Below are 27,682 nucleotides of genomic sequence, written 5' to 3'. Positions count from 1 at the left end.
AGACGGGGTAGGGAGCAGCTGCAGGAACAGGCAGCATTATACTCAGCCCCCTGAGCTCCCACTCTGACTCCGGAGCCATCCTTTTCTGCAGCAGTCTGCAAGATGCCCTCCAGACGTCCCCTCCAACCCTACATTTCTCCATGAGCCTGCACCAGCTGCAGGATTATTCCCTGCCAAGGCACCACGCTGGAGGAAATGCTTATCGCTCACCTTGTGCTGGCTGATGCAGCGCCAGCCCGGGGAGATTCGGCTTTGCTCTGTTCTCGTGCCAGGCTGCGCTGCGTAAACCACAGGCCCAAATCCGCCCAACACAGCCGCTGTCCGAGCCGCCCAGCGACAAAAAAGCCTGAATTACAATGCCTCTTTTTAACCAGATTGGCTCTGCTGCTGCTTGCAGGACTGCTCGCTGTTCACAGACCCGGCCTGGGGGCACCGAGCACGGCTCCACAGAAGAAGCCGGCCCACAGGCCCACCTCGGTCCGTAGGCCCCAATCCCTGCCTCTGTCTGCTCAGAAAAACCTTTACACCCCTTTCTCCCTGCAGGCCCTTGCTCCAAAGCTAATAAATAAATAAACAAATCCACCCTGGCACCATCTCATAGATCAAAACTGGGTTTTGGGCTTCCCCAGCTAGCCAGACCCCTTTGGGGAATCCTCCTCCGCAGGAGGGGGCTGGGTAGTGGCTCGGATGCAACCCTAACACCAAGCTGATCTACACCGTCCACACCGGCCAGTATGAGCAGAGCAACCAGGCACCCCCTCAACCTCTTTAACGTTAGAGCCATAATGTACAAGGGAGGGAATTTCAAAACAATTTAAGCTCGTACTTATTTCTCCCCGTACAAGGGGAACTGTGTTGCCAGCCCGCCCATGAGCAAATACCCACCGAAGGGCACCCAGGCTCCTTCCTGCCATCACCTCCCCAAAAATTCCTCAAGTGAGAGGGGAGAGCAGGTGAAGAGGCCCTGCTAAAGGCAGGGCTTGCTATCGCGTGGCAGCGCCATACCAGGCACTGCCAAGCACAGGCTGGCTCGCACGGACACCAGCCCAGCAGGCAGCGGCGCTTAGCTGGCGCGACCTTGGGCTCAGCGATTTGTGCCAAGGGTCTCAAGGCCACAGCACCAGAGACGCCTCTCAGCTCTACAACCACGTGCAGATCCCTGCAATCACCACGGCTGACAGGTGAAGTAAAATACCTTTTTGTTTTGCGATTAGCTTCATTTCTTGCAGGAAACGTGCCCTCTTCTTCCTCGGATAGAAGAAAACCCGGAGCTCCTGGCAAAGCCCATGGCGTGCTGCAGTCTTGGAAGCAAGCAGGCTGTGCACCAGGGGCAGCCTTGGCGGTACAGGCAGAAATTGCATCCTTCTGCTCCCCCGGAGCACAGCCCACGTGAGCGGCGGTTTCAAAGCAGAGCAAAGCCTCCGCTTATCGCTACGCAGGCGGGCAGGGAAAAGCCGCAATTGTGCGGGCAGGGGCTCGGAGGAGGCCTTGGCCATGCAAGGCTTTTGCACATCCGTGCTGTCCCCAGATGGAGGACACAAGTGCTCCCTGCTGCGTAACACTCACAAGAGGAAGGTGAGGAGGCTGAAGGGCTGAGGGCGCCTTCCTGGGGAATCCTCGCTCCTGGATGAAAGCAGGGCACGGTGAGAAAAGTAGGGTATGGTGAGAAAAGCAGGGCACAGTGAGATCCCAGGGCTGGGCTGCCTGCGGGGTGGCCAGGAGCCCACGCACAGGAGGGAGGATTTGGACCGGCTTCTGTTGCCGTGGAGACAACGGGGACTTGGAGGATGCTACGGAGAAAATTCACAGGTAAAACCGGCTGCCCCTACCCCTTCTGGTCTCAGATCAAGAACAAAAGGACCATCTGGGGAAGGCTAAGGCATGGCAAACAAATAGGCTAAGTCATGTACTTTTCCACAACACTCGCAGCCCCACAAAGCCGAGGGAGGGAGGACAGGGAAGCACAAGAGTCTGGAAAACAGGAACATCCCCAAGCTGTTCCTGGTACAGCTAGCAATTTTGGAAGAGGATATTAAGCTTCCTGGACCGTGTTCAGTTATCTCCTCAGCTCTTAACTCTGCTGCTGCAGAGTCTTTACCCCCTCCCACTGCCATGCATCACAGCAACCATTTTGAAGATGGGACCGCTCACCTTAGGCCCCAGCCTTTCCCATCACCCTGAGTCCCAACGCAGCTGGGCGCTGGGTTTACTTGGCATGCTGCTGGCAACAGGCAAGGCAGCCTCTCGGAGAACCTCCCAGATGCCATCCAGAGGCTGGTTGATGCTATTTAATGAGCGCCTCATTCAGTCCCCAGCCTGCTCCCAGCTTGCTCTCGGGAAAGAAGAGCTGCTCGAAACAAAACAGTCGGATTTAAATTGTCCTGGCAGACCACACAGATAGCCCACAGGCCAGAGGCTAAGTACTCCTGCAGCAAAGCACAGACCCCCCACGGGTCACTGGTAAATACAGCAAAACTCTTTGTTGTTTTTAACCTGCTCCTTCCTGCAGGATCGAATCACAGGTACGTACAGTAATGCCTCGTCTCCACTGTTTGCTGCACTCGGCAGAGCCTCCCCACCACATCTGCAGCGATGCTGCTGGTTGGTGCCTGCTCCGCAGCTGGGATCACCGGGGGAGCTCGAGCGGAGACATCCCAGGCACTGCACGGGTTAAGGATGCCCTAACTTCACGCGCTGGAGAAACGGCTTTCAAGCCTGCTGCCTTACAGCTCCCCTGGGCTTCCAGCCCGTGCTGTTGCCAAGGCTCGCAGCCAGGTGATTTGCACGTGGTCCCACAGGGGCTTGAGGCTCGAGAGCACGGGCGGCTTTTTGCGGCGGCTGAGAAATCGCTGCAGAGCCAGCGTGACGCGGACAGAGCGGGGCAGGGGGCTGCGGGGTCAGGATTACCGCTCCGCCTGGTTGCCGTCCTGCATACAGCTCCGAGATCGATGCTCATCTCCAGCAGCCAACCATTCCTCAAAAGCTTAACTATTTTCACACTTTCCAAAATACCTAACTTCAGCATTAAGCTCCACTTGCCCTCAATTTCTCTGTCTCACTCTTTATTACTCTGCTTGCCAGCTACGTGTTATGTCCTATAAAAATGGGCTTTCTCCCAGCTCATCTGCTTTCAATGTTTGACCCTGGCCGTGCACATATAAAAGCCTCTGCCATCTCAGTAGAGTACTGATGCCAAATAATGAGTTACGACTGCTCTGGAGAAGCCCGGACACAAAGAGTTCCCTGCCTGCTGACACCAACTTTAAGCACCGCGCTAACCTTGAGATCTACAGCTTGCTCCCAGGAACAGCGATGCTCAGTGCTAAACCATCACAGCTGTAAAGAGAGGATGCGGAGGCTTTATGTGCTCCAGGTTAATGCTTCTTTTTGATGGAGCAGCACAGGGGAAGGCACCGCATCACCATGTACCTTGCACATCTCTCCTCAAAAACACCTTCAATCTCTTCGGCTGACCGGGGCTGAAGAATGGAAAACATGCTCCGTGAGCATCTCGGTAAGGATTGCTTTCCACATTAAAAACAAGCGAGGCTGGTAAAATCAATCCGCCCACATTACATCCACCTACCATCGTGCACAGAGTGGTTCCCGTGTACATTACCCCGCTGCACACCCTCAGAAAAGCAATTATTAATGAACAGATTTACAATAAGGAGACAAACTGATCCAGTGCTTCTTCCTCTGCTCCGTGTTCCCAGTTCCCAAAGACACAACCCTGTACAGCAAAAACCCTTTTTACTTAACCACGTCATTGCCAGCAAGACACAAACACAAGGTGCTCCAAGCAAGACAGCCAAGGCAAATTGCACTGGTCAATTCTCCCAGAAACACGCACCGTCGGGGGGGCGGCGAGCGTGCTTCAACATCAGGAATCATCTCTGTGCCCCATAAAGGTCTGGGGTTTGAAAGGCTGTGGGCACCCGTGGGAATCTGCTACCCATTTCACCCAGCTACCTACACCTGCTTACTCCATTCACCACCCATCGGTGTGTCCAGGTCTGCCACTTGTGTTAGGGAGAAGCAGAATAAATTCGAGAGGATTCGGTTCCACCTTAATCCTTCACTCTGCCAACGCACTCGGAAAGGGAGGACCACATAGCTCCTCTTAAAAGGTTTTCAAATCACAGCTTTCATCTGACATGCAACTTTCTGATGCACTCCGCTAGGCTGTCTTTTGTCAATAAACTGTTCCACTGTACTCTGGAGCATGCAATTTTAAGTGTCTTACCGTGATGAAAGTTTTGACACTTCCCAAATGAAGGCCAGTATCTGCCCTTCATTTGCATGGCTGATACCAGTACCAACTGGGAGATGTTTTAGCACCGATCTTCTTAGCGCTTCTTTAGCACTGATCTAGCGAGCATTTTTAAACATTTTACTTTTCAGAAGCTGCAGTCAAAATCCATCATAAAGAATCGATCCTGAGCACTCAGCAGTGTGCACCAAAGCATGGAACTAATAGACTTTGATTCAGGCCTGATGTATTTATTTTGTAGGTCTAATAGAATTTATTGAAGGAAAAATATAATGCCCAAATTCAATTCTGGAATTCAATCCACAGCCTCTACAGTTTGTTTCTTTTTCAGGTCATCCCACCTGCGGGTGCAGCCCAAGAAACAGCTTTGGATTTGAGATTTGCTCCAGCATCATTTAAATGAAATTTACAGTTAAAAATCAAAACTCTTTCCCAAGTAGTTGTGACAAGCCAACAGACGGCATTTTCTAGGACAGCATCTGTTCTTTCCTGCAGTCTGAATAATTTAGCCAGAACATGGAGGTTCCAGTGGAACCGAGGAGCCCACGTTTAAGGAGAAACAGGACACAATCGTTTCCTATTCAAAGCTGTTAAACCTTCACGTTTCTTCCTACCTCCGCTTCCCCTCTTCATTCAGACCTACTGGGAACTGCTCAGGTCAATGCAAAGGAAGATCAAATCTGTCTCTTGGCTTCCAAAACCAGTGCTCAAATGGCAATGGCTCTTCGGACATTTCAGTGAGACGCAAGAGAGGAGAAATTTGTGCTCGAGGTCACACTTCAAAAAGGGAAAATAGAAGAGAAATGACAGACACAGGCAGGGACAGCTGTGAGCTTTACAGGCTGTTAGTTTTAGGTGTTCTAGAATAAAAAGTTGAGCCAAACACTCAAGTTCCCTTCCTAAAACAGACATTAAAAGTGATACAGTAAGTGCTAATTACAGTCAGCAAATTATAGCCATTGGCTCTTACATCTTCAAAGTAGTTCAGATCTGGCCATCAACAACAGGAAGAGTTCAATGAAATGGTGTCACCATTTGAGACCTGGCTCCTTGAATTCCCTCTTAACCCATGAATTCAAAGATCTCCTGCGGCACCCCACTTCCAACTTGGAGCTGTTCCTACAGCCAGCCAGGAAGGGCTGGGGGACTGCTGAGGAGCAACAACAGCTTGTTCTCGCAGAGAGCTTTGGCTCTGCTCTCCCTGAGAAGCCGTGCCAGTGGCTGCCTTCATCCAGGGAGCAGTTCTGGCATTTTATCACCACTTCACAACATCTCCTGCAAATAGCCAGATTACAAACAGCAGCCACAGCTCTAACTGACCTGCGCTCCGGCGTCTAACAGCTGCAGCGTGGGGATATAACGCTATTCACGAGTCCTGCGCAGTGGTTTAGTTTCATGCCTCCTTCCCTCCAAAGAGCTCAGCAGGATCTGGAAGTACCACAAAAGACTCTGGGCAGGGCAGAACAGACAATCTCAGTATCAGTACATCCTTCAAAGATGGGAGGTGAAGGAGAGGTGGGAAAAGAGGTGGGGAAAGGTCCCCACAGGTTTGGCAAGGGCACGGTGGGAGGAGAGGGAAACTAAGCGAGTCCGTGAATAAAGAAAAGAAACCATCTGGAAGTTAAAGTGTTTATTGATGTGTTTAAACTTTGTACATTCCCCACAGACCACACTAAGGAGTTTGCAGGTAAATCTGTGCATAGTGGGAAGAGACATGGAAGGGAAAAGAAAGTAAAGTCACAGGAAAAATAGAAAAAATACACCACAGGTTACCAGAACCTCCAGATTTAAAAAAGCTGTGAGCATTAACACCAACTATACAAGCATTACAAAGACATGATGGTGAGCGGAACGATACCCTTTTTGTTCTTCTCAGGGCCTATGCATCCAATTTCCCTTAAAGCAGGCAGTATCCCTTTCTCAACTTATCCCTCTTCTCTCCCCTGTTAAAGTGAACTCCACGCTCATCAGCTTCCAAGGTGCTGATTATTGCAGTGATTTGTCATTTCTGGGCTAAGACCTAAAGCCGTGCCTATGGCCCAACATCACTGGAAGAGATGCAAAGGCTCAAAACATTGCGTCTCTTTAACTACTTACCATGTTGGTGAGGCAGGAGAGCTGGGGAAAATTAGAAAGTAGTAGCAAGAGGGGGCTGTTAATGCCAGGTGAGTACTGAAGGAAACTGGTTCAAGAACGGAGGATTTAAATTCAATACCAGGAACTTCCAACTCTAGAGCAGAACTGAATCTGAAAGGGGAATGTGCAGACCCCAGTATGCACAAACCATGTTCTAACATTCCACTAGAATAACTATAAACAGAGATGCTAGAAGCCTTTTAACTCCTTGCCTCCAGGGAGTCTTGATTCCTAGAGCCCTAACTGCTAAGCAGCAGGGTGCACACCACTGGCGTATGAGGATGGGTTTTTCTTTTTTTTTTCTTTTTTTTTTTCTCATTATAAGGATTTTTGTTAGTTACCATTCCAAATTGCTTCCTTGCTTATGCTGTCATAGTTCCTATCCCTAAATTAATCTCTTTGCAACTCCCAGCAAAATTCACTTAAAAAAAAAAAAAAGAAAAAAGAATACTGCTTTATATATAAAAGCCAGAATGACTGAAGAGCCACAACTGTCTCCTTTTTACAAGGTGGGCTGGTACAAATGACCTTCAATATACAGGTGGTCTATCAGAAATAAAAATCAACATTTCCCATTTTATATATATAGAGCTTGTATCAGACAACAGTACAACGGAACTGGTATTTTTCAGATTATTTAAAAAAAAGAAAACTACATCTCAGTCAAATATCTGCAATAGATCCATTTTTCCCATTTAAGGAGATTTATATATCATATTGTTATATTATCATTTCTTCACCCATTTAAAAGAATGGAAATTGCAACTCTACAGTAGTAATTATAGTCTTAATGATCCAGGAGTTCTGAATGTAAGATGAAGTCCTCTTGAAGCAACTGTTGGTCAGTAGTTGATCCAAAACGCTGGACCACTTTGGCCCTCCGCCCTTTTCCTTTTCTGGTCAGGGCTGTTGTATCTTCATCTCTTTTATATCTGCATCTGCTCCAGGTATTTGTAAGTAGGATTCTCGTAGCCATGGTTTTGCATCTTGCTCAGATGCCGCTCTTCTGGGGTAAGCATTGGGTCAACCTTTAGAAAGACCAGATGGTTACTGCTCAAAGGAGGGACTCGCAGGCCTCATTTCATATTAAGGAGTGCTAATCGACAAATGCTGGATAAATACCGTGCCGAGTGGTAAACAGAAAAAAAGGTAAACCACAAAAATAACATGCTTAACAGAATCCCTTGGTCAGGTGTTAACTCCTACTGCCTGCATTTGCTCCTTTGGAGATGTTCTCCCCAGATCTCTAATAAGTTAGTTAACATTACAAATTTGGGACCCATTTCTCTCATTAGAGAGGTCATTATAATTTCCCTCATCACTTGATCAAAGGGGAAGAACACCTTGCTTCAGACTCCATTAAGTTGCCATTAGCAGTGTGCATATTGGGAGTTGCAGGATTAAGAAAAAACTGCTTCTCAGTGTTCAGCTTATCACGCTCTTAATAGTTGCTGTATTAGTTGGGAGGACAAATTACTGTAGATTGACTGACTGACTCCCCTGCTAAAGATATCGCCTGAAAAGCTCATTTACTGTTAAATCCTATCTCCAGCCAGACAGGGAAGCCTAATTGAATTCCTTGTGATAAGCAAATACAACTGTGAAGTGACAGGTCCCAGCATGGCACGCTGACAAGCGGTACCTGCATGCTAATAAATAAGCGATGAAGATGTCAGCCTCAACAGAGTTAAGTCCCATCTAGCTAGGAGCGGAGCAGTTGATGTCTTGGCAGCTACTGCCATCTTCGCCCCCTACACACAACATGTGATTCAGCGCTGACTATTTTCATACTCGGTGATGGAGCAGGAGTGGTTTCTCACCTCCACAATTCCATGGCTGATGGTCCCATACTGCCTCTTCCTCAGCATCACCAAGCTGATGACTATAACAGTAGCTATGGCAACAGCAATCACCAACAGCCCAATAAGGGCACTGCTGCTGAAACTGAAGTCATCACGAAGCGAGTTGTCATTATCCTGGAAGGAAGAAAACAATGGAGCAGGTAGAGGAGGAGTGATGTGGGAGTTGCCCTGCTAAATGCAGGCCTGAAAGGAGGCCACCAATAAGGTCTTCAGCCATCTGTGGTATCGCGGCGCGACCGATTATACTTGGCGGTGTAAATATTTCATCCCTTTCTGTCAAAAGGGCAATGAACACAAAATCGTTTCCCCATTTAGGCATTTCTGGACAAGCACTGACTCACACTGCTTTCATACCCCACAAAGCACTTTTGCAACAAAAGAGTCAAGTTAGCATCTAATGTTTTTACTGTTATCTTTATGCAGAAATGCCATCCTGCATTATGCTCTGCATGACTTGCCATAGCAGAGTCAACACATTGAACCCCCGGAATTCAGCATTATGCAAGAACCAAAATCCAGTTTCAGGAAGTCATCGATCACCAGACACAGTAGCCATATACATACCGGCTCGTCCACCAGCCCACCAACACGCTCTGCATTGAAAATCATTTCCTTCACATCAAGGGTTTCATCAATTACCTGAAAACGGTCACAAAAAGCATTTTATGAAAGGAGCTGTAAGAAACAGGTGGGAGAAGGAGTATGAAACCAGACAAGAGACCTTTAATGAATACAAGCAAGAGCTCAGAACCACCTACCATTTTTCCCCTGCTCTCCAAAGCGTGGGATCTTCTTCAACTTTTAGAGCCAACTGAGCTACTGACTGCAACCATTTGGAAGCCTAGACTACCTCACGCTAAAGACACAAATTAAAAACCTAGGTCCCTGCCTTGGACACAGCATTTCTGTCATGTAAGATCTAACTTACGGCTATAGAACGATTCTGAAAGTAGGCTCTGAGAAGTCAATTTTATATATTTTTTTAAGCCAGGTAACTGGGGCAAGACAGCTGCCACTATGACCTAGTGAATTTTTTACACTGCATATAAAGCTAATGCCTACTGGGTCATGTACCTTTACAAGAAGATGAGATGTACCTTGCTAGGAAAAATACGTGGGAAGGCAGGTGGAATGCACCAGCATTCAGTGTACTCAGACAGAAAGCTACCTAGCTAAAATAAAGGTGTATCAAAGGGTCTCTGCTTGGGAAAGCAATTACTAAATCAGACACTTCTCCAGCTCAGACTGCCAAAGATCCAGATCTCTCTCCTTCCCTCACCCTCCCACCCTTCTGATGCTAATCAGTATTAAGAGCCTACAATAGTCAGAAAACTGACTCCCCCACACCATATGGATAATGAACACACTGACATTCTGCTAGCAGGAAGGAGACATGGAAATAAGCCACTGCTATTAATTAGTGTCCACGGCAGGCTTTGCTTTACAAAATAAAGGTGGAGGGCTCACCACATTTTCATCCACTTTGTTCTTGCTGTTAATCACTTTTTCTTCAGCGCCAATCAGCCCGTCCAACTCCGTCATGCCAGAACCTGCACCAAAAGAGCAAGGCAGGGACCGTTAGTCAGCCCTTAGTGACATTTCGGAAGGATTACCTACTCTTTGTAGAGCTGCCATGGCTAGTGCGTTTAACTGCATGGACCGCTGATTATTAAGCTGTCTTCATGCTGTTGTGTCAGAAGGGGAGCTCATAAGCTATGCTACAGTGACAAGTGATTGGGGAGGTTCTGTTAATGAAGGGAAATGAGGTGGCAATGAGAGAAGCAGACAGGACTCACCAAAACAGGCTGAAGTGTAAATCCAGAAATACCATACTGTTAAGTACTGCTGTTAGAATGCCCAAGGCGACATGTAACACAAATTGTGAGCGTGCAATTCCTTTCTGCGAGTGTCAGCCAGGGTCACCACCACCCCCGCGTGACCCCACGATGGAAGGGCACATCTCCCCTCTGCTGACAACCAGCACACAGGGAAGACTTTTCAACCGCACGGTCAGCATCACCCATTCTTCTGAAATCAAGTACATCAGCAAGCGCCTCGGGAATGAGAATTTCAAGGTCAACCAGCACAGCTCTGTAATGAGCTTCTGTCCCGTAGCTGGCACAAGCCCAGAAACAATAAATCCCAAGGCAAAGGAGGAGCAAAGTACTACACTAGCCTTTGTACCAGAACATCACTCACCCACTTCTAGGCTAAAACTACTACAAGCTGAAGAGAAGAATATCAATTAACAGAAGGCAGCTGCTCTGCATAAACTGTTTTGATCTCAAGCATTTATAGAAAGATCAGATCAATAACAGTCTGATGCGAGATACTCTGACCTAACGTAACAAGTTAGGAGACTGCAAGTTTTCCATTATTAGTATGGACAATGTAATGTCCTTCACAACATCTATGCCTCCCTAAAGCTAAAGCAGGAGGACAGTGAAACGTCAGCCCTGCACAACTGAATTCTTCCAATGAGGAGCATGAAGCGGGGGAAATACCACTACAGCACTTAACACTGTGACTGCATACACCTCTCCACAAACTGCTGAGCTTGCAGGTTGCCTAAGACATTATGTCAACCCGTGCTGAAATTGGCACATGTTCCTTAATGAGATGCAAAGGAAAGGATAGTTGGCTCCATGGCAAGTTTTTACTGTGACAAGCTTCTTACTGCGCAAAAATGCCAAGGAAACTAATGTTTCTCTCCAACTCCTCCCAAAAGAAGCATCTAGGGTTTTACTGCATCCCTTTTTCCTCTACAGTTCTTTGGAGACAGTAATCAGATTCCTAGCATGGCCAAGACTGCCCGCCTGACTCCCCACGGCTGTTGAAGCAGGTCATGTTGTTATGAAAGTCAATGATTTGGATTTTCTGGACAGACCAGAAATAGTTTTTAAGAGAACTACTATGCCAGCTTTTGGCCTATGGCTGCTTTATTCAATTCTCAAGAGCCAACATAACAGTCTCCAGGGCTGGGAGTTCAGTTGCTGCACTGAGCTTTGCTATTTGTCACAGCGCGCTGTACCAAATAACAGACCCAGTTCTATGTAGCTCTAAGGCACAGTTTAGATTATACACTTCCCAGGGAAAAAAAAAAAAAGGAAAAAAAAAAACAAACTGCACACACATACACAAAACAGAACTCCCTAGCAGCCCTTGTGAAATTCAATGAAAAGAGGAAGAAGGAAACACAGGATATAATCTTAGTCCCCAAGTCATCAGAAACTCTTTTATTTACCCAAATGGGGAGAGGACCAGCTTATGCTTATCATCTTTATGTCAACACAGCAGTCATCAACCAAGAATCAAAGTAAAGGCTGTCACAATTCTTTCCAGAGCAGTCAGTACACTGACTTAGCTGTGAATTGCTCCACAAGAGGGATGAAGGTGACCTTTGTAAAGAGCTACTGGTAATGAAAACAGTTCAGCTGCCTGGCCTTCACCACATTACAAAGTTATTCATGCTCATATTAAATGGTTATTAGCAAAATCCTTTACTCTGCTTTGAAATTCTGCGCGACGTATTTGGAACCAAAGACAGATGAAAGAAAACGACTGGTTTACTCCCCACGCTCACCTCACGTGCCACTGTTCTGCGAAAGCATTCTGACAATCAGCCTTCCATTTCTGCTCTGGGAACTAAACCTGTTAGCAGATCAGCTGGGGCTGATCCTTACCTGAGGCTGTATCTCTGACAAAGGATTTACCACCAATACCTCTATGTCCATTTTAAGGCCCAGTCAGCCCCTTTTTAGCCAGGCGCTCTGTTACTGCAGAATCAATAATGAGCTAAAGGAGAAACGTATAATCACACAGGACTTGGCTCGTATGGAGAGATGCTACTTCTGAAAAGGGGATGCTGAGAAGACAAACACAGAGGAATCTCCTACTTTACCCGTCCCAGAGCAGCTGTACTCCATAATACCTATGAGGACATGTAGCTGGGAAACACACCCCATGTCTTGGGGGGGCACTCTCATTCCTAGTTCAGTGCTGTTGTCAGGTGGCAAGTACAGATTCCACAGCATGCAGAATAGCCTCTGGACTATTTACCACCAGCAATGCAAGGTTTATTTTGAGAATTGTTGACCACGAGTACAAATAAAGAGACGTAAAATACGGCATGGCTTCAGACAAACTGCTCAGCCCACATTTCTTGTGGGCAAAGAAACTAATTATGTATTCTGAGGCACCTTGCTAGCCCATCAGAGAGGAACACACAGAATCAATTGGATATTCAAACTAGCTTCTTTCTTTATCACTAGGCCTAAACAAATAAAATAGAAAGTTACTGATCTAAATGAGGGCAGGGAAATGAAAATAGAGGTGAGTATGAAACTAAAATGAAGCTATCAAGCACACAGAGAAGGTAGGAGAGTGATAGAAAGCACTGTGAGGGAGCAGCTTAGAACCAACCTTTTTTCATTGGATGGTACAAATCCGGCTGAGGATCTAGCAGGAGGGAAAACAAAAACAAAAATAGCAGAGAAAGGAGATTAAGAGAGAAAGGAAAAAAGGCTTGCGCATGATTTCTGACTCAGTCCCTGGGAAAGCTTTTAGTCCACAGCTTTCTTTAAGCTCAGGACTCTGTTCAAGCATTTTAAAAATAAATACACACGCACACGCCAGATGTCAACACCCGCTGATAAAAAAAAAATATAGATACATATTGAAAGAAAAAAAAAAATCCTGTGGCCCTTCAGCAGGTCACGGCACGAAGGTTTACATGAGAACATTTTGGTTAAGGACTGACAATGAATTTCAGAATCAAGCCACAAAGCAAAAATTTAACACTCCCTGCAAAATGGAAGATACCAAGCAGCCTTGCAACGAGCAGAATCAGGAAATCAAGAGAGCAGCTCAATGCAAAGTACAAGCAGCACTGCCTCTGCCAAAGGGACGGAGTCTGAGGAGTACTGCTGGGGCAACTGCTTTGCTCTTAACTGACCCAAAGGGATGGAGCATCCTGTGCCACCGAGCTGAGCTACCAGTTCAGAAAAAGTGCCTACGTTCTGTAAAAACAAGTGAACCCAAGTTTCCGGTTCTACATACCTTCATTTTCAGGCAAGGCTGGGAAGGTTTTCACCTGGAACGGACGGAAAGGTTTGCCCTCCAGGGGAATTTCTTCGCTTTCCTCAGAGCTCACTCTGACATCCACCTGGGATTCAGAAATGGAGGATGTGAACTGATCCATGTCTGCACGTTGCTCCTGAAGCAGCTCATCTAAAAAGAATAAGAGGAAATCTTACACGGACTGCATGAAGCCTGGCAAGAACAGAAAGGGGCAAAGATGGTTTGAACCTAGCTGATGCAGGGCTGCAATAGGAACACTGTTCTGGGCTGCCAGGTTATCTTATCTTTTCTGCTTTCAAGTCTCATCTGGAATCCTCAGTAAAGGCGCTGGCTAGAAAAACGTGCTAATAAGTGCCCAGAGGTTTGATGTGGCTAGAGGTTTTGGCAAGAAGGGATTAAAATCCTATAAAACAGGAAAGCATCGTATTTTTATGGATCTTTTTTCATCTGCCTTTGAAAGAGAGCTTTGCAATTCCAACTGTTGCTGACTTTTCTTACGCAGACAGTGGAAGTTCTTAGCACAAGCTATTCTCACTTGCTGCATTGCAAAACCCAGGGAATATCTGCCCCGAAGTACCTACACCTAGAGCCAAGTGCTTATTGCTAAGGGTATCTTCAAGGGTGCTAGCAACCTTTTCGCTATCTACTTCACTTGAAATAGGAGATCCTAGTCTAACACTGTGGCACGGGGGCTGGCACACAGAGACACTCACCAATCTCATCCTGGATTTCTTCAGCCACATATGGCACCTTGTAGAGCAACGACAAGCTTTGATTCATCCGCTCCTCAATCACATGGAGATGTGTCATCACCTGCAGATGTACAAGAATGTGTTGGGAGTGGGCAAAAGCTGCCAGTCACTTGACTGGTACTGATACTCCACTTATTTAATAACAAATTTACTACTGGGGGCTTTGCCATGACAGACAACAGAATGAGACCATTCTGTTGGCCCATCTAGTTCAATACTCTGACTGATGCTTTCTAACACTTCATACTTCACTGGAACTGGCTATTGGTACATGGCTCTTTTAGTATTCTGGGAAAGGTTGGGGAAGAGAGAGAGGATTCAGCTGACTCTTGCTGTAACCAGCTCTCTGTTGGAAGCACTGAAGCTGCTATTTTCCATATCCCAGATATGGTCATAATCCATTGCATACAGCAACTACACATTAAGTGCTTTATTAAACGGATTACCATTCCTGATTACTAAAAAAAAAAAAATACCTGCAAAGGGAGCAGACAATATTATTTATCACCTCTGTTTTCAGAACAAAGGTGCCTTTGTTCTGCATGGTGGCATTGCATGTGTCTGACACCCATTACACCCCCCCACTTGCAACAGCTTTCTCCCTTCATTTGAGACATAAATCCAAACCTTATGCAACCTCAAATCACTTTTCCCTAGCATATTAAATTCATTGGTGAAGTCAAACCTGACCTGCAGAGGGTGCTGCATAATCAGGGATCACGCAGACCAAGAAACACATTAATACAGACAGTTAAATGTTAGAGAAAAGCTAAGGAGTTGAATGGACCTGTTTTACAGTCTGACGTGTACCTGACCTTTAAGAGCAAGGATGAAAGCAATTTAATTTTACATGTGGCAGCTTGTCAATCAAAAGAATCGATTGAGGAGCTTAAAGTGCATCTGAAAAGTAAAGCGAATGGAAATTGAACTGTACCACCCACATCCCTCGCATGTCGATTTGTTGACACTGCAGCCTTCAGAATGAATTAAGGACTGTTTAGGTTTTGGCTTAAGAATACAGTTCACACACTCCCCCCTTGGGCTTTGGCAGCATTAGAACAAAGGGTCAGGGTGGACTGCATCTGATATGCTAAGCTGTCTGTGAAAATGCTACTGTATATTCTGTATCATGAGCCAAACACCAGTTTGTAAATATCGCAGTTATACCATTATTTCTGAGGGTGTGCAGCTCAACCAGAAAGCAGGAATCAGTGGCAGAAAACCAGAGAGACAAGAGTGAGAGGTACACCACTATCACCTAGCAAATCAACATGAAACCCATGGGATCAGCATCTCCAGGTGTGAAGTTTACTCCTGAAAAGTAACTGCAACACTACTCCACACCTCACCGGAGATGACAAACAGATTCTAGCCCCAGTCTTACTCTTAAACCACAGTATTTCTATCTATTGGTTAGACAGCAGAGTAGTAATTAAGCATTTTTTCTTTCCATTTGGGCAGCACTGGGTGTGCTCAGTTGCATTGTCTCCTTGCAGCTCTCCATTCTTTTTGGCTCTTGCAGATCTTTCATCCACTAAAGAATTAAAAGACATTTCAAAGCAGTGGACCAGCCACAAACTGAGGCTGGTAAAATGCAGATTACATATCTAAAGCTATAACAACTGAGCAGTCAGTTCTCTCTGCTTCTCTCTGAACTCGTGAAAGGACATACCCTTCTGAACAGATCTTTCCATATTAACACGCCATTCTTAATTTGTATCTTAGTTGGACATTTCAGTACATCTTTCACCATTTTAAGAGCAGGGTTCTAAAAACAAGTATCAGGAGATAACCTGAAAGCTTTGTATAATATCTGCATCTATTCTTACAATTACACTGGACAGGTTTGACACCCATTTGAAGCAGCATATTCACATACACTATCCAGAAGAAGGAAAGAGACTTATTGGCTATTCAGGAGTAAAATGTAATGCAACAAGGCAAAATAAACTCATCAAAACAGACCTTTGAATAGAGCTAGGAATGATGATAAACTGCTTGGCAAGGGTTATGTATGGAAACAAGGCAATAACTCTGCAGAGGCACAAGAGAATTGCCACATACCCAAAACACAGCCATCATAAAGAACAGAGCTAATGAAATTTAGACAGAAGGCCTTGAAAGAAATGAAAGACAGAAGGTCTTGAAAAGGTCATTTAGACAGAAGGTCTTGAAAGAAATTAAAGTGTGTTCAAAGATGACCAAGTTCCCAGCAAATAATTTCATCGATGCTTGACAAAAGGAAACACAAAAGTGGCACCAAACTAGTTCTAATCCCTAGACTTGCTACTGTGAGCAGCAGTAATCCACGGCTAAAACCAGATGTTCCATGGTAGTATCTCAGTCCTCAGATTTTTAACACCGAGTCATGTACCAAGGCAAATGGTACAGAGTATCTGGTGACAGGCAATATGCATACAGAATGGGAGATCTCTACACAAGTATGTCAAGTTGCTATAGTACCCAGCAAACTAGTGTAAGGACTTGACGCATGCCTTCTAGAGTCTCTGACAGCCACTGCTGGATAACAATGCCTCCCTTGATAGAAACATACTCGTACCTGAGATTTCATCTGTGCAGCCTTTTCTGGGTCAACCGCCAGGACGTGCTGGTAATGGCGGATGGTGTGCAGACGGTCCTTGTTCTCAGCACGAACGTAGCGCTTCAGAGCTTGCAGGATGCGGTGGGGCTGTAGGAGTTGGGGAGCAAGGAGTTAAAATTCATTTGATTCAAATAAAAATCTGATTCAAATGAAAATCACAACTGAAATACAGCACTTGAGACGTAAGCCTGCTTTGCTACTGGACAGATCTGTGCTCACCTCTTATATAATCTCCCTTTACCCTAAGCCTGTTTGACTCAGAACACTGTGCCCTGTGAGCACTAAACAAAGCGGAGGGATTTTAAACAGACGGAAAGTAGAGTGAGGCAATTAGGAGACCCACTGCATGTTCAGCAGGAACAGCCATGATGGGAAAAAGCTTTACTGGGAACCTATTCCCAGCTTCTGCCCCAGCAGGCCAGTCAGTTTTCTCACCAAGCCATTCCCAGCACTACCCCATTGTAAAATACCGCTGCAAAGGAACTCACCCGTGGTGGGTCAGCCTGCAGGGCAGCCAGGTAGTTCTCCAGAGCAATCCGACGTCGATCATTCAGCATGGCTTCCACACGAGCCAGGTGAGTCTCCACAAGCTGCTGCTTCTCACTTGCTGCCTCTTTCTCCAGAGATTTAACCATTGCCTGGAAGTGCTGGAACAGGGAACAGAGTCTGTATGAAACACTGTATGCGTCAGTATCTCTCACTCGCGTACCTCCTTAGAATAAATGGAGTCTGTCACATCGCACATCTTAGACATTTAGAGTAGGAGAGAGGGGAACTGACAGATGTTGATGCAGATTTCATATTTGCAAATTAAATAATGACAATTTACCTTCCAAACTTCCTTCACGATCCACTTCAAAGATCTGAAGAAGGCATATGGCCTTGCAGATAAAGATCATTTTTGAGGTGGGAGACCCAGACTGTGCTGAATGAATGCCATAGTATTAACTCTTTCCCTCAACTTTGTAAAACATGAACAAGATAGATCCCTTCACCCTACAGCCATTAATCTGAATTTGCAGAACTCAAAGGTATCACATACAGGTCTTTTCATCAGCATGCCTTCAGATCAAATCTCTATATATGCTATTAGAAAGGTCATAATGAGCATCTCCAAACGAACTACAAGAGTCCATTAAGTGCTGCTGTATTTCATCAGAGACAATGGAAAACTCTTTTTGACTTGTACAGGTTTCAAAAGGTAGCTTATTCTAAATAATGTAGAGAGAAAACTGTGCTCCAGGATAAAATCCAAAGTGGGCTTATGAACTGGAGTCAGTCACTTAGCTGTATACTGGTTTGAGGGAACTTCACCTGTTTGTCACTGCCTCTAACAATCCCATACAAAGCATATCCCTGGTTAACTTCATAGTCCAACTGAACTCTAATCATAAGGCAGAAGACTGGCATTTTGGCAGCAAACCAGCTTTATCTGCTGTCTAAGTGGTTTTCACTAAGTCTGCCCAAACAGGAAATGTGTGTCCAGAGAGTCAGGGCCAATCTGAACTGGGCTGGGAGGCCACTGGTTAGTGCAATGCAGGCCAAAGGTCTGAAGTTACAGTTTGGCCCTGCTGTCGCTAGGCTCAGGGGATGAGATAGCTTCCTACTACTTGGCTTGGGACAGGACCTGGCACAGTATCAGATCATCTCCAACTTTAAGAACAAAACACGCAATTCAATCAAGTCTCCTCTAAAAGGCAACTGCTGACAGAAGAGGAAAGATACTCTTCCATTTCAGTCATCTTTTAGCTTACAATATTAGCATCTCTCATTTAGTTTATTGACAAGATGAAGGCCAAGCACCGGTAGCTTTTTTCTTTAGGTCCTTCAACTCCTACCTGAATGAGAGTCTGTCTTTCTGCCTTGGGGAGATTTACGGCTTGGTGTTCTGCTTCCTCCCATTCCTTCTTCACCTGGGCAAGAAAAGGACAGAACAAATCAACACGCCACAAATTTACATTAGATTTTTGGAGAAGTGAAAATCTAACTGCCACAATGTGGTCACGTTGCAAGGAACTCACAGAAGCTGGTGACTGAAAAGTCATTTCACTGCCAATTTGTTCACAACAACAAGGGACAGCAACTATGCAGGGCAATAAAAAAGGCTAAAGCTAGATGCTCACCCGGTCCATGCGGTTGTGGTGTCTGACCTCCAGCTGCTCCTTTGCCTTCTGGAAGCGGGCATGTTCGTTGTCATCAGCAGGGGTTTCAAAGTACACATCCACATCGTCAGTTGGCACTGCAAAGAGAGGGTACGGATAAGTGGGGGTTCAGAAATCTGTGGTCCTGGATTGTAAGAGACAGGTAGGGAGAGGAATCTCCATGCTTGCAGCATTAACAATCTGGCAGGCTGAGCTTACTGAACCACCACCTACCAGGAGTCCATTTCTGTATCTCTAAGCTGCCAATTTACTGCACAACACCAGTTAGTTACATCATCCCAAACACACAGTAATGCACTGCGGCAACCAGCACCTGTTCAGTCTTCTCATTAGTTCTGAGACGAGCATTATTCAGCTCCAGCAACAGAATGACTCGGATTGCAGAATAAAGAACTTTTTTTTTTTTTTTCCTCTTCCCTTTCACATTGGCTTTGGATAGTTTAAATGACATTTTGTGCATTAGCTGTTCGCTGACAAGCTGGCTCCAGACATCATTAATGTGATTAGGGAGCTTGACAATAAATCTGCACAAAACACTACCCAATATTTTACACTTCAAACCTACCTTCTCTACCAGACGCACCGTACAGAACTAACAGGCAATGATATTAGACAAGACAGCAACAGAAGGAGGCTCAGTGAGACAAATTGACTTGTCCAATAACCTGGACGGCTTGTATCTTTAAGACATTCAAATCCAACAAGGGGAGAAATAAAATTTTAGAACTGACAGTTACAAGCGCCTGCAAAATCCACAACAGGAGGTCTGTACTCCACACACTGCAGTTCGAGAAAAGCTGAACCAAGGTTCTGTGCTACGATTTTAGACACTGCACATCGCAGAGCTCTTTCTCAAAGGATCTGTGGCAAGCAGGATGCACTCTGTCACTGCCCTTTAACAGACAGAGGGCAGAAAGGGAAAATTAAGGCAACCCTTCAAACATCTTTATTAATTTGGATAGATAAAATCTCCGACATCACAGAAAGGCAGCATGCTTTGGAGAAAAAATTTATTTGCGCTTTAGCATGAATGAAGGCTAAGAGTTTAGCGTGCCCTGGAATCCACAATCCTCTATCCTAACTAGGGAAGGAGGAGTGGAGAAGGGGAAAGAATTACTGCATGAAATACTGGCGACATACAACATAGGCATTATTGTTGTGTGCAAGGACAATGACAGACCAGCACTGTACTCCGGGCCTACTCATGGCAGTTCTGAACCAGGCTTTGACACAGAGAACTCTTTCCAGCCCCAAATCCCTCTGTAACAGGACAAACTTTTGTACAAAAAGCTCCTGACATCCGCATCTTTTATTTCATCACTTCAGTTAGATCAGCCCAATCTAAAGCACTTGCATGAAGCCCATTTTGTAAACAGGATTATGGCTGTACAGTCAGACTGCCAAGCCCCAGATAACACAAAAAGCCTTTCAAAAGGCTTTAATGGTAGCTGAAGTGGAAGTGCTGGAGTTCAACAATAAGATTAATAAGGAGGTTAAAATGTTTTTGGTAGTTTTATCATCTGACATAAAAGCCAGTTGAAATTGGTGCCAAAAACCTCAAGCTCTCAAAACTGCAGGGATTGAGTCACGATTCATATTTCAAACTGAGCTGAAAGTGGGAATCTGAATTCTACACTACTTCACTGATGTTTTCCCAAAATATAATAGCAAGAGAACGCCTACTACCAGGAGAATGGCGAGTAGCAGCTTGCTTTTCAGGACTGACTAGTCAAACACATGCACGGTAATATAACTGGGGAAAGCAAGTGCTTTCTTCCACATATTTGAGGAAAAAAAAGCCAGTTACACAAAGAGGCAAGCTACATGTTTTCATAACAAGAGGGTAGAGACAGCCACCGGTCCCTGCAATAAACCCGGAAGATAACTAAGCCCTCGGTAAGAGCTGCAAACCAACCGTGAGCACAGAAAGAATACATCCAGAGCCACCTTCCCCAGGAAAGTCAAACCTAAAGACCTCGAGAAGCAGAGACAAGAGGAGACTGCTGCAAAAGGACAGACACCAGAACCAAAAGGATGGGCTATACACGGATCCTCTCTTGACCCACGCAAGGAGGAGGAGACACCAAACGCCAGACAGACAGTGGCTAGCTGCAAAAGGGCCAGTGGGAGGCAGGACTTACTCATCTTTTTACACACAGCCATACAATACTCCTCTGACTCAAAATTGTTCCTGTTGCCTCCGCAGCCTCCATATATAAAGCGAATGCACTTTCTCTTGTTAGGGTCGAAGTACCAACGAGGCATCACAGCCCGGCAGGGCCCTGTCATCGCCTCCTGGGAGCAGACAGCTGTGTGGAGACGGGTTAGAACATGAGCTAGTGAGGAGCACAGGCCTCGCCAAGCGACTTACAAAGCAGTGGTAGCTGTAGTTCACACCTTCCTCTGGGCACCTGTGCCAGCCTCAGCATTACTACCTCATCGGCCCTTCATCAAAGGGCTCGTGTCAGTTTTGGGGGGATTTTTAACATTTTACAAGTGTCCGTCACAAGGGTTGCCAGCACTATTCAGGGAAGGGCCTGCACGTCCTGCTTTGAGGCAAACGTGCAGCAGCCGTTGTCTCAACATGGAGCTTTCATCTGCAAGAGTGATTTCACAGTAGCTAGTGGCAGAAACAGCAAGGACCTCTTTTGCTGATGCTAGAGTTATGTCTTGAGTGTCCCAATGGTAGAGCCTCCACTGTATAAAACCAGCATGATGGAAAGAAAACCCATTAGGGCTGCTTAAAGCATTCGGTGATGTCCTGTTCCACTGCACTCTGCCTGGATAGATGCTTCACATCTTACAGGTGAGGTATAAAAGCAAGTGAGAAGGCAGGCTAAGCACAAGGAACACGATCGCCACGACAATCAGAGCCGTTAGGTTTTCAAGTTTTGAAACATCTACGCACTAAATACCGAAACTCCAGGTAGCCATGGCATGTGGACTGCTTTACAAGAAGCAGGCAATATGAGCCACCGGGTTATTTTGAGGCAAGAGAACAGATACACTGTGTAAGGTAGCAACTGTTCACAGCACTTGGAGAAAACAGACTGTGTACCCCCAAAACAGACACCCCATTCAACTGGTTCCAAGTCTGTTTCGACATCTGCAGATTTGTAACAGTCCTGTACATATATGATCTAAGCCGTGTTTCAGCACGTGAAATTATCTGCAGCATGCTGGCGGTTTACCAGCAAGATGCAAGAACTGCTGGCAACGATTCAGTGATCTGTAGCTAATTGAATTTCATTCCCTCTCCCCCTCCTCCTTCCTCTGCAGACACTTCTACATGCAAAGCATAGGGCACTGTAACACTGAAGCACCACAATCAGCAGATGCCCTCTGCACTGGCACCTACTGCTTAACAAAAGCTACTGGAAATGCTTATATAATAGAAGTGGGGCAATCATGCTATTTTTCTTACTTTCAGGAAAGAGAAGGGTTTATGCAAAGGCTATTATTGTTTAACATGGAGACTAGAAGGGGAGCACCAAGGATATTCCTCAACCTCAAATGGCCAGAGGGCACCTTTAACACCACTTCTGCAGAATATGCCCCCCCGCTTTAAGCTTCCCTTTTGTAATCCGGGTACAAAACACCAAATTCAAGGCAATCACCCAAAACTAGGGATTCGTACTGTACCCCGAATGCCTCCTTAAGATTTTCCAAAATTAGTAGACATATTATTTTCTGACTCAACACTGCACCTTCATGGAGGTGCCTGTTCAATGTGCCAAACACTGGGCTTTCTGCCAGCGGAACTGCTGTTTATCTAGAAACATATGGCCCATGCTCTAGAGAGTTAATTTCAACACTTGAAACATAAGCATCATCAGCTTTCCTCTGTTTGCTAACTTATCTGGCAAATGAAACTTCCAAGTGGCATTTATTGACTTCAGAAGCCTATCGCCAACTGACAGCAAACAAGAATACAGGGAAGCAGGAGGCCTGTAGGCTAGAATGTGACTTACATTTCATATCGCTGCTAACTTCTTTTTCAGAAACAGCCTTGTCACTGCTAGGCTCTGTAGTGGTCTCTTCAGTGTAGTCGTCTACTTTATAGCTATCATAATAGTAATCACGATCCTCCACCACATCCTCTTCTTCCTCCCCTTCATCTTCTTCATCTTCATCTTCCTCCACAGCTGTTCCTGTGAAATCTTCTACACCTGCCTCTGTAGGGAACTCACTGAAGGGATACAGTTAAGTTAGGGGGGTTAAGCTAATGCTAACCACTTTGTAGCCAAGCTTTGATGTAACAGAATAATGATTCTCTTTTCATCTGCTTTAGAAACACAAGAGATGGGAAAATAAATGTACCAATTGTTGATCAGCCCATCAGCCACAGCAGTGGGACTTCTGTTACAGACACGCCTGCTCTTACAGGCAGAGCTACTCCGTGCCTCTGGCTTAGCAGGGGTTCCTAATATGTTTTTTAACAGTTCCTTTTCAGTAAGTGAAAGCCTAAAATGTTTGGGGTTAAAAACCTACTGTAGCAATCAGTCCTTTTGACTGGCTAAAGGATGGAAGGAGGGGGCTGTTTAGCTCCAGTAAAAGGAGCATTACAAAGTCGACCTTCTGCAAGGCTTTTTCATGTTCAGGATGCTCCTTTGGGAAATTCAAAAGCAGAGAAATTCTCTCAATCCTCACCACCAGGGAGTCACTGCATGAAACTGGTGACAGCAACTTCACATAGAGCTACTAACATCCACGCCAGCAGTAAGAACCTCACCTTTTATAAACGTCATAGTCTTCATCCTCGTCTTCATCCTCCTCCTCTTTGGACAGAGCCTCATCCACAACTTTTGTCTGAGGACAGCATACATATTCTGTTCCATGGAACTGGTCTACTCCACAGGGCAGCAGCATGCCGTAACTGTGCAGGATCATCCCTTCCGTCAGGCACGCCTGGAAGAGGAGCCCACAGGCATCACTTCAGCACTGGTCTCTTACTCTGGATAAAGCCAACGTTTGCCTACAAGAGGTCCCAAGGATGCTACCAAGGGTCTCCTTTTTGCAGCAAAAACGCAATAGCAACACGTGACCTAAGTCTGAACACTAAAGACAAATGGATTTGAGACTCGGAGAGTAAACAAAATCCCCAGAAAAGTCAGATTCAGAGCCTTGCAGTGCTTCCTGGTGCTCATGCACCAACCCCAACAGCCCGCCCCTACCAACTGCTGACTTGTCAGCCTGAGTTCTGGAAAAATAACGAGGCGTTTTGTGCCAACTCGAGGGAGAGAGCACTTGGAAGGAAGAGAGCTGCTGTTTGCTTTTCTGGGCTGGCCATTTCATTAAACTTTATCTATTAAACTTTACATTGCAGTAAGTGAGTAATTGCTCAAATGCACTTTATGTCAAGATTATTTTAACACGCTGTAGATGAAAATCAATCGGATAATTCAAGAAAAAGCCCAATGCAAACTGTGATCGGACATTATGTCTATATACTTCTCTTGAACTACGGAAATATATCGTTTTGTGGCGCCCCCCAGAAAGGAATGGAGTAAGAAAGGCTTTGTTATGCACATCGGAAGTCTTTTGTGTTTTGTTTTGTTACAGCACGGATATAAAATGAGCCAAATATTTCTGGAGAAGTTCTCCAATTATGTTGAAAGCAAATGATTTTAAAATTTTCTGGACGTAAGCAAGCTTGCCCTCAATTAAAAAGCGATTCCTCTAGCACAGCTTTATTACGATGGGCTTTTGCTCCCAGGAAGTTACAGAAATACAAGTGTAATCGTTGCATCCGTAACGCCTATTTACTAGCACTGTCACAATTAAACATTGTGTTGCCCTTTCTACAAAACAGAAAACGTGTACATTTAGTCACGATCTTGTTTTAATTACTCCCAGCTGAAATAGGTGTGCAGAGAATTTGTAACATTTTCGCTAGTCAGATAAAACAAACAAAAACATCAAAAAAACCCAAGGGCTAGATTTATTCTGAGAAGATAATCCATCTCTTATGTAAAACCTCCACTAATCGTCACAACATAACTCACATTGCACTCCAAACCAAATCCCCAGCAGCGGCACCACCAACATTAATGCAAAATATGCAAGAAAATTACAAAACATCCCACGACCACAGAGGCCATCCACCCCGGGAAAAAGGATGAGCCACTGGTTAGCGATATATTCCAGGGACCTGATTTCAATTCCTAGCTCCATCCTAAATATGATCTTCAGCAAGCTACTTAGGACAGCTTTTCAGGAGTGAAAAATAACTCAGCTAGCTACACACTTTTTTTTTTTTTTTTTTAAGTCACTTGAGTTCTTTTAAACATTTTTTCATTTCTCTCTGCCTCAGTCCATAGACTACAACCTGGGAATATAAGACCCCAGAGATAAACATTGTTATGCTCCAGTACTCCAAGCATCTGAGTAGACAGATCCAGAGTAAATATTCTTGCCAAAGCAGCTCAGTTACCTCTTTTGCTACTGTGTGCCAGTGCTGATGACTTTCACACACATCCATCCGCTCCTTGTGGAAGAATCGGCACTTCTCCGGGACCAGCAGGACGTCGCTTACAAATTCGCCCACTGAAAAACAAGAAATGCCCACAGGACAGTGAACAAGAGTCCATTTGTCCCATCACAAACATCCAGCTCCAAACAGAAAACAAAGCCAGTATCAGAGGTGCCCAAAGTACACTGCTGTTAGTGCCTTTAAGGTCTGCCTAAGGCATATTCTTTAGGGACACAGCAGCTATCTATGCTAATTTAGCGGAAAATCAGAGCCTCAGAATTTCCAAAATGAAAACAAGAGAAGGGGCCGATGGCTGAAACATTATGCAAAGCCTAAGGCTGAACTGAAAGCAAAGTTTAAGATGCAAGTGAACAGTTGTTCAAGGAACAGGCAGGATTGACTGAAGCAATTTCATGCAGATCTTTGAAAACATCGCATCTGCATACGGAAGTTTTCAAACCACTTAATCACCAATTTCTAAATGAGCTGTATCAAACCAAAGCCAGTTCACGCTGCCTGATGCTGTAACCACCGGGAAATTTTTATGTGCCACGAGCGTTATCTGTGTTTTCAGTATCTGGGTATCCGAGTTAGTCTTGTTTGTTTTGTTTTTCAACAGTTTCCAGATGGCTTAGTTCAGGATCAACTGCAGCACATTCCCCAACTCGGACAGTCCTAACCAAAACACAGAGGACTGGAAAATAAAAGCCATACAGACCAAAAAAACGGAGTAAAACCAAGACTCAGCAAATACGCTGCATTCCAACATTTAGAGAGCCACAACCTCACCAACGTGATGAAGTCTTGGCACAATCTTAAAACCAGACTTTTGCTTTTGAGGAAGGAGGGAAACAAAGATAATCAGCCTGCTCTACAGCTTTTATATCAGTTGGACTTCACAGCTATTTAACTTAAATATCCACCACAACCCAGTTTAGTACCAGCACATGTCAAATCAGTACCAGAACTACATAAGCATTACTTGCTGTTCTCACTCCACTCCTAATAAACATTGTCACTGGAGTGCAAAATATTCAATTTTCTCAGAGTTGAGATTCTTCTTTGCAGATTCGAATGCCGCTTCCAGTAATTTTAAAATAAGGAAATACTTATATACCCTAAGAAGACTAAGAGAAGGTCTTCAGTCCAAGTGTTTCACAGCAACACACCTGGCACACCTGACTGGCAGCTTTAGGAATACTTTATTAAATTGGAAAAAAGTTCTGTAGGTAAATGTTTTTTTCTCTTGGAGTCTCCAGAGAGCAGAATTTCTTGTTCAACCAATCTTCAACATTATCTTTTCAGAAGAAATTTAATATATTGAGTGACCCATTTTAATGCAGCCCATTAGCGAAGATACCAAAGGCTGATGAACACTTCTGTGCTCTGCTCTACACACAGAAGTCAAAATAGAGTTTGGGGACAGATTATCTTGTGACAATCATAAGATAATGAAATCAGCTAGCATTCATCACCCCTTTTAAATTGGTTTAATTTAAAAATAGACATAATAGAGAAATGCTATTTTCCCCTATTTTCTTCTCTGAAAGCAAGCCAGATACAATTTTGAGTTAATAATCTCTCCTCTTTCCCTCTCACAAGAGGTTAGTGGAAAGTTTCTGATAAATAAAAAAAAAAAAACTGACAAAACTTTAAAATCAAGAGTCTGTGGTTCTGGGGTCTGAAGGCAGAAGATTCAAACTGATTAGAAACGGTAATCAGTAATAAACAAGAGCCACAGAAACAGCTGTTTCTAGCTGCATTGAATCCTGGCATGAAGGTTTTCTCAGCTCAGCTTATAATTGGAAAACCATTACACACACCTTCCCCATTCATGACCACGGCTAATAAAAAAATAATCCTCTCGCTTTTAAAATCAGAGTAGCCAGAAGAGGTGTTTCCATGCCACCTAGTAGCTTAGCCAGAACTGTCAGCAGTTTGTCTTTTCACACCTCACCAAGCTCAGCCCTGCTCCCATCATCCCATTGTTACCTTTATTTTACAGTTCAGTGAGAGTGCTAATGGGTTCTCTTCTCCCCCCTTCACCTTTGAAATACAAAAGAGCTTTCACTGGTGGGGGAGAGGCAGGAGAAGGTTAAACATGGCAGGACAGCAAGATCCTATCTCAGGATAGTCTGTGCATTAATGTAGCAAGGAAGACGGCAGCAGCAACAGCAATAAAAAATGTAGTTGGACTATAACAATAATAAAAAAAAAGGCATGCGTACCCCAGAAGCACACATCATACGTTTACAACGAGCAATGTGCAGACTGATAAAGGCAATGAAAATGCATTTTATGGACTGACTTGCAACTCAGATCTTAAAAAATAAAGTCGCCTTAC

General features: G+C 45.0%; 1 protein-coding gene across 8 annotated transcripts in view; it reads right to left on the bottom strand.

Annotated features, from left to right (window-relative positions):
• Positions 1 to 5,888: 5,888 nt before the first annotated feature.
• APLP2 (amyloid beta precursor like protein 2) overlaps positions 5,889 to 27,682 on the bottom strand; it is a 48,016-nt gene continuing 26,222 nt past the window's right edge. Inside the window, exons 4-18 of one of the 8 annotated variants that reach the window (XM_083808429.1) lie at positions 25,300 to 25,412; positions 23,599 to 23,774; positions 22,838 to 23,055; positions 21,008 to 21,175; positions 18,828 to 18,943; positions 18,543 to 18,617; positions 17,193 to 17,351; positions 16,663 to 16,791; positions 14,064 to 14,163; positions 13,330 to 13,500; positions 12,694 to 12,729; positions 9,739 to 9,821; positions 8,836 to 8,910; positions 8,230 to 8,385; positions 5,889 to 7,437 (exon numbers count right to left, since the gene is read on the bottom strand). In XM_083808429.1, the coding sequence (XP_083664555.1) occupies positions 7,336 to 7,437; positions 8,230 to 8,385; positions 8,836 to 8,910; positions 9,739 to 9,821; positions 12,694 to 12,729; positions 13,330 to 13,500; positions 14,064 to 14,163; positions 16,663 to 16,791; positions 17,193 to 17,351; positions 18,543 to 18,617; positions 18,828 to 18,943; positions 21,008 to 21,175; positions 22,838 to 23,055; positions 23,599 to 23,774; positions 25,300 to 25,412 (1,877 nt within the window). In that variant the 3' untranslated portion in view covers positions 5,889 to 7,335. The remainder of the gene's footprint in view (positions 7,438 to 8,229; positions 8,386 to 8,835; positions 8,911 to 9,738; positions 9,822 to 12,693; positions 12,730 to 13,329; positions 13,501 to 14,063; positions 14,164 to 16,662; positions 16,792 to 17,192; positions 17,352 to 18,542; positions 18,618 to 18,827; positions 18,944 to 21,007; positions 21,176 to 22,837; positions 23,056 to 23,598; positions 23,775 to 25,299; positions 25,413 to 27,682) is intronic. The other 7 variants (XM_083808430.1, XM_083808431.1, XM_083808432.1 and 4 more) reach the window with 7 other exon arrangements.

This window comes from Anser anser (assembly GCF_964211835.1).
Source record: "Anser anser genome assembly, chromosome: 22".
NCBI classification, from domain to species: Eukaryota; Metazoa; Chordata; class Aves; order Anseriformes; family Anatidae; genus Anser; species Anser anser.
The sequence above is the reverse complement of the archived record's forward strand: the minus strand, read 5'-3'. Positions and strand labels throughout refer to the sequence as shown.